General features: G+C 40.5%; 1 protein-coding gene across 2 annotated transcripts in view; it reads right to left on the reverse strand.

The window, feature by feature from the left end:
• arap2 (ArfGAP with RhoGAP domain, ankyrin repeat and PH domain 2) overlaps positions 1-11,890 on the reverse strand; it is a 165,837-nt gene that overhangs the window by 152,167 nt on the left and 1,780 nt on the right. The window contains exons 1-3 of one of the 2 annotated variants that reach the window (XM_013915588.1): positions 11,579-11,779; positions 9,571-10,409; positions 8,133-8,212 (exon numbers count right to left, since the gene is read on the reverse strand). In XM_013915588.1, coding sequence (XP_013771042.1) covers positions 8,133-8,212; positions 9,571-10,346 — 856 coding nt within the window. In that variant the 5' untranslated portion in view covers positions 10,347-10,409; positions 11,579-11,779. Of the gene's footprint in view, positions 1-8,132; positions 8,213-9,570; positions 10,410-11,578; positions 11,780-11,890 lie in introns of those variants that run through there. The other variant, XM_005751799.2, reaches the window with a different exon arrangement.

Raw genomic sequence — 11,890 nt, forward strand, 5'->3', positions numbered from 1 at the left:
ATATTTTTGCGATGCATTTACATTGCATTTACATTACGTAGTGTGGGCATTTATGAGAAAAGTGTGGGTGTGTCTGCCTAACAATGATATGATAAACTTTTCAAAATATACAGAGGAAGCTACTTGAATATCTTCCCAGTGTTGCCAACTTAGTGACTTTGTCGCTATATTTAGCGAGTTTTCAGACCCCTTAGCAACTTTTTTTCTAAAAAAAAAGTCGCTAAAAAAAGATGTGAAAGCCCGTATCGCTTTTACTCTCAAAAAGCAGCGGGTGCTGTAACCCAGTCAGTTCTTCTTTTCTTCTTTTACTCTTGTCGTGGCCTTTTACGTTCCAAACACCAAAAAAGTCCAAGAAAAGGCCGTGGGTGGCAACGGGAGGTTTGTTTTAGAACGTTTGTTCTTAAAACTTAAAATTAAACTAAAGTTAACTTAATTTGCTTTAACAACTTCAAAAGTGGTCAAAAAAATCATTTTCTAACCCTCCCGTCTTCCCATCTGACATTTGGCAAACAAAAAACAAAAAAACTCTTTACCACACCCATCCAGGGTGCTCTTAATCTCTTGATTAATGGGAGGGTCCATAAGCTAATAAACCAATCACTTTCCAAAAGCTTCTCCAATAAAATTAATTACAAATTTACATAACAAAACTAGGTCAGTATATTCTTACACCTTTAAAGAAAAACAAAAATGAATACAAATTGCATTTTATAAACATTCAACAAAAATGGCCACAACAACTCTTATGCTGTTTTGTGGATCACAAGGTTTAAAACTACTTATAAACACACACACACAAAGTAACTCCACCAGAGTGCCAATTTCGGGTCACTTTTGCCGGTCCAAGCCCGGGTAAAGGAGCAGGTTTGGAATTGTGACAAAACAATAATTGCTAAAAGAAAGTTAATTTGAAGTTCTAAATAAACTCTAAATGCATTTAGGACGTTTTTTACTCACTTTATGTCTCTTCCACGATGTTATTTCTCTCTCCAACAACATAGGTTATAATTAGATTAGCATGACCAATTATGCAAATTAGGCGATGACGTCATTTAGCGACTTCTAGCGACTTTTAGGACAACTAATAGCGATTTTCCTTACTGAGGAGTTGGCAACACTGTATCTTCCGACAAAGCACAATACTCTTCAAAATATGAAAGAAAACCGCTTTTGCTTTGAAACAACTAACACGTTTCACCACTTGAGGTAAAGACACACAGTCGAGTAAATCCGGGCTGTGAAGGAGGAGATACTGGTGATGCAGCTACTGATGTGCGACCCAAATGTAATCCAATCACATAACCTTGCTAGCTGCACGCCATATGACAGAAAGCCCAAATGGTCTTTAAGCAGCTGGTCAAAAAACTCGACCCAAGGCTCAACATCCCAGGCAGAAAACATATTTATGTTTCATTACGTGAAAATGTTGTGCAGCTGCTAATGAATTACTATGCCAACTTACTTTAGATATCCTTACACTAAATTAAAATCTGCCTAGGCTGCTTTTGTGCTTATGTCTAACTTATGCTGGGTCATTACCACTGGGTTTTGGTTTTTTTTGTTGTTGTTGTTTTTTTTTTCAGATCTACCATTTATCAGCTCAAACATCCAACGACATGAATGCTTTAAAAGCATCAACATCAGCTCTTCTCTGACAGCATGGTGGGAGTTTCTAAAATTGACGGAGTCTTCATTAATCCCATGCAAACGTACACCTATCTGGAACCACCCTGACATATTACAAAACAATGATATGATAAACTTTTCAGATTGGAGTGGTAAAGGAATCAAATATTTAGAACATATACTAGAAGGAACAGAATTTATTTCATTTGACGGACTAGTTACACAATATGGGATCAACAAGAAAAGATTTTTAGAATATCAACAAATTAAATCCATAGTAAAAAAGAAATTTAAACCGGGTCAAGTTGAACTACAAACACCACCAAGTGTGGTTCAATTTCTTACTCTTAAAACCCCCAAATTACTATCCAAAATATACAGAATGTTCTCTAAAACAGGGTCATTACCACTGTACTATAACGTTGCTGCTGTTGGCACCTTGTTTCAATAGGTTTAAAACGTCAAATTAAGAAGTGTGCCATCATTGACAGGAGCTTGATGGAAAAGGATGAAAAATCTCCTTTATTTACTTACACTTAGAAGTAAATACCACTGTTATTCTGAGTTTTCTTGAACTATAAGCTTGAGGCTATATCACCCATGTTCACTCGAGGGTTTACAGAGAATGGTCCAAAATAGAGAAAGTATCTAGTGCCTTGTTAGGGGAAGGTAAGTTAAGAACAGTCAGACTGCTTCAAGCCAACAGAAAGGCAACAGTAACTTAAACTCCTGAGTATTGCTGCTGATTGGAGGGTACCCATCTTCCAATGGCTGTTTCCAGAAGCATTACACGCTATGTCTCAAAGTTCAAATCATCTCTTGACAGTGACCATCACTCAATCAGTGAGTGGAGGCCATTTGAGAACAGCCATTTCTCAATCCAATAGAGCACCTTTGGGATGTGGTGGAACGGGATATTCCCATCATGGATGTGTAGCTGACAAATCTGTGGCAACTGTGTGACACTATCGGGGTAGCATGAACCAAAATCTCAGAGAAATGTTTCTAGCACCCTGTTGAGTCTGTGCCACAAAGCAGGTTCTGGAGGCAAATGGATGCATATACATGTCCAGCACTTACAGTAGTGCATCAATGTGGCCACTGTTTCAGTACAGGGTATTAACCTTTGTAGTTTTGGTTGTTTGTCTAGCAGGTCAGCTGTTTCCCTGTTTGACTTGTTATAAATGACAAATACACATAAATAATACAGGTTTTCTGGATGAATTAAAAATACACATTCTTAAATTATATATTTAGGAAAAACTACATGAAAATTCTCATATTAAATTTATGGAAAAAACTCCTAAATTTAATTTAAAGTAAAACGCAATAATACTAGTTTTACTTTGATGAAATGTGGCTTCCACTTGCTGAAACTGAGAAATTGTGGCTTTCGAAATGCATATCTTAATTTTGAGAATCAGCTTGTAAATTGCATGATTCATTTCCTCTTCTGCTGCAGTGCAAGACGGTTTAACTGTGTTTATAAGTAAAGATTTTAATTTAAAGGACAGCATTTTGCATGTGTCACAACGTAGCTTTTAATTACACTTCAAGACATTGTTCTCATTTACGGTTGAACACACAGAAACAGCAGTCTTCATATTGCGAGTCAGCAGGTTCACACTGTGACAGCCCAATCTCACAGTTTTGTACAAAGGAAAATTCATACACTCTTCTGTTAGTGCCACAAATCCCAAACACGGATTCTCAGTAAACAGGAACTTTTCATCCTCTGCGAAAAGCTGGCGTGTCTTATCCCACCCCCAGAGTTTGGCCTCGTTCCCTCCCTCCCCTCCCAGCCCTAAGAAGTGGTTTACAGACCGCCACTCATCCTCTGAGACCTCTGCTAGACAGCCTAGTGTTTACCAGGATTTCTGCAGGCTGGAGTGTGACGTTATGTATTTAACAAATTCTGTATGATTCTTTATCTTTCAGCTAGCAAAGCCTAATGTACTGATCCTTCGAGAGCACGATCTCACATTTGGTCTGCCTGATACAACTGATGCAGTTTGTGCAGAGTGTTTTTGGAAACCTTCAGTGCAACAATGGTGTCACACTTGGAGAGCCCCTCTCTACTTAGAATAACAATTTGACTTTTGACACTCTCTGCTCTGATGCTGTTGTCCCACCATCACACTGGTGAGCAATCCTCTGGTGTAAACTTAAGTCACAGCCTGCAAGTTAATTTCCTTGAACAAGCCTTTAATGAGATCAAACCCAGCTGACTGTCATCCTCAAGCTGATTCAGTACAGCTCAAAGGAGGCTGCATAATGAACAACGCACCTTTGCTCAAACTTGATAGCTGACTTAGAAATAGCAGCTAGTGTGCATACTCATCTTCATTTTACACATCAAGCTTTCTTGTGTGCATTTTTTTAATCGTCAGCATCTCTGATAAGTTACATAAAAATTTCATAGATTTCCATTCATGCATTACACCAGTTGTACATCAGCAAATTAGCATTTAAACTGCATCACGGTAAGCATGCTAACTGTTCGAAGCAGATGTGATTTTATCTGCAGCATCAGTGTATTACAAGCGTGCTTTTATCTGCTATCGTCTGATGAGTACAGTTAGTCGTGTTTACGTCTGGTCAAGCTACTGCATTATCCTTTTAATCTGATAAGGGCGATTGCTTTGGTTTGTCTGCGCGACCAGAGCATTACCAACACGGCGACGGTCACCAGCATCGCTAATCTAATGTGAAGGTAAATAAAGCAAAAAAACCTCTCGGCATCACTGAATCAACACAGATCCCGATGAAAACTCAGAGGATGTGTTAGTCTGCTTCTTTCTTGCCAATTTGCTCAGAAAATAAACTTAAAGTATCGTTTTACACAAAGACAGAGTGCCTCAGTAGTTTTCTATAGTTACACATGAACCACACAGCATCTAGTTTTCCTGAATTTTGTTCTTTGTACTTCTACCTGCCCAACTGAAGAACACCTGTCAGCTCAGCCATCAGAGCCACGCAGCGCTTCCTTTTTTCTTCTATTTTTTTGCCAGCACAGAATAACTCACGCCTACTCGCCACAATACAAACTCAGCACTTCAAGTAATCACTTCAAATGAAAAGCCCTCGCATCCAAGTGAATGTGTGTGCCAACTTTAAAGAAGTTCCATCAAGGCGTTCAAGAGATATATACGCTGAAGCGAAGGCGATGAAAACACAAAAAGACGACTAAACGGAGTTGTCTTTGTACCATAAGACACTGAGGATTATTTATTTATCAATCACCATCAAAATGAAACAAGTGCAGTAGTTTGACACCAAGGTTATTAAAGTTAGCTAAAACTAATTCAAGTGTTGAAACAAAAAATAATAATAAAAAAGTGTAAAGAGTAAAAAGAGTACGTCCTTAGTTTTAGTATTTGGTCAACACAGCAAGATCAACACATGATTTCTGCTGTGACATTCAGATGGTAGTATCAGAATTTGGTGTAAACAACATAAAAGCATCAATCCATCCTGCCTTGTATCAGCAGCTCAGGCAGCTGGTGGTGTAATGTTGTGCGCGATGTTTTCTTGTCACATTTTCGGCCACTTAGTACCAAATGAGCATCATTTAAACCCCAACCTGAGTATTGTTGCTGACCATGTCCATCCTTTTATGACTACAGTGAACCCATCTTCTGATGACTGCTTCCAGCAGGATAACACACCACGTCACAAAGCTCAGATCATCTCAAACTGGTTTCTTGAACCCATCGATGAGTTCACCATACTCAAATGGCCTCCACAGTCAATGAATTTCAATCCAATAGAGCAACTTTGGGGTGTGGTTGACCAGAAGATTCGCATCCTGATAACTGTGTGACGCTATCACGTCAATATTATGCACCAAAATCTCCAGCACCTTGGTGAATCTATCCCATGAAAACGTAACTTTTTATGCCTCTATAAGCCAACGATGAGTAACCCTTGAAGCTCTTTTCTGAATTGAGAGATTTCTGATATATTTTAGGCCTTCTTATAGAATAAACTGACTGGGTCAGAAATGAGTGAGGGTGGTCTCTGCCTATGCAGCTATCCTTTGAAAAGCCCAGATGGTCGCCAAACCATGTCTTTATTGATATATACTTATATGTTAAATAGGGCTGCCACGATTAGTCGACTAGTCACGATTACGTCGACGACATATTTAATAGTCGACGCGTCGTTTAAAGCCTTGTAAGATCCTGAAAGACGCAGGAATAAGTAGTAGGAATTAAGAGTGTAATAACGGACTGAAACAGAAGATGGCAGCACTGCATGTACAAAGATGCCAGCTGCCGTTAAACCCCAAAGAAGAAGAAGCAACTCCGGTATCGTAGCTGTGTCCAAATTCAGGGGCCGCATCCTTCGCAGGGCGCATTTGTAGGCCGATTGCGTTACAGTGACACGACAAAGTTTGTCCAAATTCTAAGACTTCTGCAAATGCAGCCGACAAATGCGTCCTACTTTTCCCCAGATTTGAAGGATGGGTCGGGCGTATGGCCCAACCTATCCCAGAATTCATAGCACGGCTCAGCCAATTCCAGTTTCCAACAATGGCGGCAGCTACTTAGTTTTAATATTACTTTTATTATTCTTTCTGGGTCACAAAATAAACTTTTAACATATTTTCGGGCAAGAATGTAGCTGTGTAAACCTCAAATATCTGCTCGGTTTATCAAGACACCACATATTTGTAAAAGTGCTCCGACGTTTTCGGAGACGTCTGTTACCCACCAGCTCAATAGCTAGTCGGGGTTCAAGGCTCACTAGAGCCGGCGAGAACAGCAAATCATTTTCAAACCCCCCGCGGTCTTTCGTTACTCAGGTTAAACATATATAAGTCACTTATAGATAACTTAAAAATGTTATTGTTTGGCTTCAGTGTTTTATTTGTTCCTGAGTAAATCGGTTTGGCTGAGATTAAAGTTATAGTTTTGACACAGCTGAATAAACGTCAAACAGAAAACTGATTATCAGAAGTGTGAGATGCTGGAGAATATACTCCGGTGTCCTGTTATATTTTAGATAGCAAGGAGCAGACGGCTGAGTTTATTAAACTCCACTGACACAATCTGCAAAATTCATTAAAAGTTTAATCAACTATCATCTTGTCTTTATTTTTAGTTAGCACAAACCTTAAACACTTCAAGCTGTAAGCTAATGACAGTTATATAAGAGCAGATGCTGCTGGTGCAATAAGCTGTATGTTTTACGTCCAATGGATGCAAGATTCGATTAGTCGACTAATCGCAAAAATAATCGGTGACTAGTCGACTATTAAAATAATCGTTTGTGGCAGCCCTAGTGTCAAACTCGTCGTTAAGGGTGCGAGGTAGGCTGTCTTTTTGGAAAAAGAGTTATGAAGGTGGTCCAAGGTGTAGTATCAAGGTGTAACTAGGTGTAACTAATAAAGTCATACTTTTTTTAATTCAAATTAGTGAAGACCCAGAACAGTCTGCTGTGCTGCTGTAGAGCTGATAGAGAAGCACTAGACAGAAAACTGCATCCTTAATGAGATTTTAAAATTAGAGAGGAGGAGAGAAGGTGTTAATTAAAATTCTGCCAGCCTCCAGTAGCAAGTTTTGATTTAATACAACAATCATTCTGTGAGACTGCACTGCTTGTTTCTCATCTCGGCATAAACTCTTCAAATATGCTTGGGTAAAATGATATGTCAAATAACGCCTTGCTAGGCCTTGCTGTGCAGGGAGTTTTTTACTTGCTAGTCGAGCTCCTCATTTCCCTGCTCTGGGGCCGTCTCGGCTCCCTCTCTTCCTCCGTCTCTCTCAGCCTGCTTTGCATCCTTCCCCTGCTCGTTCCTCCCAACCCACTTCACTGTCGTGCCTTTCTCTCAAGTCTCACTCCCTGCCTTGTTCCATACAGAGAAGACGTTGGAAAAACAAGACCGCCAGGAGACTGCTGCGGTAAAGGCACGCGGAACAAGAAAGGAGCGTAAAGGAAATGTCAAAAAACGCGGACGGAAATCTGTTGATTCGCTGCGAGGGGCGATGTTACCATGTGGTCACATATGGTCCCAAAAAGACTGACACGTTCAAGGGTGTTTACCACATATTTGTACAGACTGTCATCATAGAAGAGCATCACATAATCCTGAGAGAGTGCATCTACTTCAGGTGGCGGGGCCGACTAGGTCCAATAAACAGGGCTGGGACGGATTCAAAAACATATTTGTAATGGTTGTACTACAAGTCTGTGTGCTGTTAGCAAACTTGAACAACTTCTAAAAAACTTTGGAGAGCACTGTGACAGAAATACACACCAGGGTCTCGCTGAGGGACAAGATGTGAGAGAGCATATTCCCTGTGAGATCACCTCTTGAAAAGGGGGGTGCCGGCGTTTCCCACGACACCAGCCTCTGAACACCCTCACCCCACCTACGCACTACCCCTCATCTCCTCTCCCTACTTTCATCCGGGCAAACAACAGCACCGCTGCTGCCTCTACTGTGGAATGAAATATTCATGGCAGAGATAAAGCGGATGCAGCTGAAAGACTGTGTGTACCTTTCTGTATGCCATTTGCACCGGTGGGACCATCGGAGCTGGTTAGGTGTTCAGGGCTGGTTGTTTGCGATGGCGGTGCGCTGAGGAGGAAGAGGGAGAGAGAAAAAAAATCAGTGGATTAGAACCAGCATAGCAGCACGTGGGAAAATCTGTGACACCACGTTAACGTAAAGGCCGTCAGAAAAAGAGATGTGGAAGTCTGAAAGTTAGTTTCACAGTTTAAAAGTACATCAGTGAGAGAGATATTAATGCGCGCGGATTGCAGATTTGAACATGAAATTAGAGGCCTCGGGTTCTCCATCAGTGTAAATCTGAAAACAATGAGAAAAAGATTTGCCTTTGCATTAATTCCTAGCACGGCAGCATGAAAACACATCTCTCCAAGTGTTTTTGCCTTTGTTATTTGTACTTGTTTGATTTGGACCCAAAAACCGCTCCTAAACTTTTATAAAGTCAAACTTTCTGCTTATATGAATAGTTCAACATTTGGGGGAATTGACTTGAAAATGTAATCCTTGCTGAGCGTAAGAAGATTGATGTGTACCTCTCGTGGCCATGCAGAGAATATGAAGATACTGCCAAAGACAAAAACTGAAACTAAATAAAATACATAAAGCACACTCCTTTATAAAGATGTTAGCAGTTTCAGGAAATAGTTAAATAAAAACTATGATTACATTCACAGAGTCTGAGTTTAGACACGAAGCGATCCCTAGCAGCAACAGCTAGCTTAGCTACATCCTGTCAATGATTATGATGATGTCGATGATGATGCCGAGAAAAGAATTTAAAGAAATGGAAATAGCTAGCTTCACTCTGTACAGATGTTCAAAACCTTCCTATTAACACAAGCAAACCAACAAGTAGTATCTTTTTTGTCACCGACGTAGGGTAAACATAAAGCCTATACCAAAAGCTAACAAGCTACAGCTAGCACAGAGCATCCAACTGCCAATTTGGAGATTTCCTGGCCTTTAAACGATTGAAACAGGTACACGTTGGCTGGGCTCCGTCTCAGTTAGGATCACATTATATTATTATTTATATTCTTTCAGCTGCATTAATCATCTTATTTACTTTATTCTTTATGTATTCGCTGTTATAAATGGTGACACCAACAAATAAGCAAATAGCTAACACTTCCCCAGCAGTGAATTGGTGAGGCTTTAATTACATATCTGTAACATAAATATTCAAACTACTGCTACCAACTGCTTATCTTACCACAAATGCAGAGTAAACAACAAAGCTAATCGACTACTTATAATCCATTTATATGGTTTTCTTATATGTGTTTTTGATTTTTTCCTTCTTTTTTTAAGCCTTTTTTTGCTTATTAATTCTATAATTAACAACAACATGTTCATATTGTATCCAACTCATGTGAGCCTATTTCCCAAAATGTCAAACAAACACCAAATGAACTTAACTGCAGTACCTGTCCTGAAGTGGCACCGTGGTTGGATTTGGGATTTCAGGAACAGGCCGGTGCCTGAGTTTGTAGGAGCGACTAAGCCTCTGACCAACAGGAGGATTTAAATTGGGCGGCCTCTCATAAATTGAGTTTTCAACCATTTCACCTTGAAAACCCCCATCGTCACCGGAACAGGCGATGGAGTTCGTGCCATGCAACGGATCTTCTGTAGTAATCTCTCGATCTGGTATTTCAGAAGCAGAGAGGGACTCGCTGCTGCTGTTGGAACATGCGGAAGCAGGCAGGCAGGTCTGTGCAGATCTCTGAATGTTCTTGGGGTTACGTGGGGCTGGTCGAGGCGGGACGAGGTAACTGCTCCTTGGAAGGTTTTCAGCTTTTTCTCCCAGTCCTGCTCCTGGAGGTAAACTCTGACTTGCTTCCAAATTGTGATTGCTCTGTTCCTTTGGTTGCTGACATGATGCCCCCCTCTTTCTATCTTTCAGGAAGATATGTCTTGGGTATGGCACTGGCTCCCTCAAGTTCTTTGCTCCATCCTCTTCACTTTCATCTTCCCCTCCACTCAGCTGCTTGAACCCCAGTGCCTCCAGACTCCGGAGGATGCGTCTACGGTGGCCTGTCGGCAGCACTTTGAGCTCAAGAAGACTCTCTTCTGTCAGGTCCATGCAGTCTTCCAGAGATTTATAACCTCCCTGATGGAAAAACGGGGCATAGTGAGACAAGCGGAGGCTGGAGAGCCACTCCACGATGTCTTTGCTGGGCTCTGGAGCTGCAAACATCATCCTCTAAACCCACGTTTGCCACATTGGGGAGACTTTTAAAAGGTGGAGAAGGCCAGCTTTACTCTGTAGGTAAAAACAAAAAGAGAGAAAAATAAATGACAGGTAAAGCAATCCACAGACAAGACAAGTTCCAAACTCATACAGTATTTAACATATAGAGTTAGGTTCTTTGCGACAAGCTGCAATTTCCCAAACCTATAACGGATTTAACTTACAGAGAATTTTTTAAGTGTTCAGTTTGATGGTGTTAAACAATTCTGGCTATGGAAACATGACCCAGTTTAAGAAAGAGATCAATATTTTGAAAGATACTAGCACTCACTTCTTATTGAGAATTAGATTAAAAGATCAATAAGGTCAGGCAATTTTGCAACCGGAAATTAAATATTTGCGAAGACACGCGCGTCTGCTCTGCACAGAGAAATGATTTTCAATCGCCATTTACAGAAAATAGTGCAAGATCACATGTAATATGCACCAATCTAACTATCAGTTCCTTTAACTTCGCGCTTTCAGTTGTGCTTTATAGTTACTTACCAAGGTGAATTTTCAAAGACGGAGACGGCTAAAACTGCGAAATAAAACAATAAAATAACCAAAACAATCGCCTCACAACAAAAAACAGCCAATGATAGAGTGGCCGGCCATCAATCTTACCCTCCAAATCAATTACAACTGAATTTCACGATATAAGATTTTCACTTCCCCATTAATGTGGTCCCTGAAGTGAGTTACAATAAATTTCCCTGGATATGATGATATTTCTCTACATATTGCTCACATTATTGTTGTAGTCAGATCCTCCTTTACGTATGGTGGGGTTTTTGGGGCCAATGCAAACTCAAAATAAAAGCAAATGACGGCAACAAGAGAGGTACAAAAATAGATGCACAGAAGCATATAAAAAAAATCATTGCACAACTAAACAAAGCAACGGGCCCTCTGTGAACCTCACCCTGTATCTGACCTGGATACACAAAAAACTTAACTAAAAGATGACCGTGGGAGTTTTTGATCTTCTGAGGGTGGCACTGACCGCCTTAACAAGCGATAAAGGTGACTAAATATATCTTCTTTAAAGTCACTGTGAGAATACTTATATGCAGCCAAAATAACACGAAACACATCTGCAATACTCCTGGATGAAGCAGCAGGAAACAGCAAGAGCTATGAGGAAACACTGTACACCGTCACAGCCTGGCCCTATGGCACAGCCTTTACAGAGCACTTACCTCAACTGTGTTTAAGAATCCAGGCACCACAGCTCAAAGCCAACATATCATAACCCTTCTAATGGCGGGCTACTTTTAAGCGTCTGCATCCTGACATCAGCAAGTCTTAAGAGTGAAGGGCTGATGAACTAAGTGGCACAACTGGTCTCTCACTGCTAGTTCTCTATCTTGCACACAAACACACACAGGAAGATACATCAACAACCTCTTGTCATGACTACTTCTCTTCTTGAGTTGCAACTCGGCAGCACACAGGCAACCTGAAGTGTTGCTTCTGCTTTTAAATAAACAGGCTTTTTGTGTGTGTGTGTG

This window comes from Pundamilia nyererei, unplaced genomic scaffold (genome assembly GCF_000239375.1).
Source record: "Pundamilia nyererei isolate P.nyererei 1_Seehausen unplaced genomic scaffold, PunNye1.0 scaffold00327, whole genome shotgun sequence".
Classification (NCBI taxonomy): Eukaryota; Metazoa; Chordata; class Actinopteri; order Cichliformes; family Cichlidae; genus Pundamilia; species Pundamilia nyererei.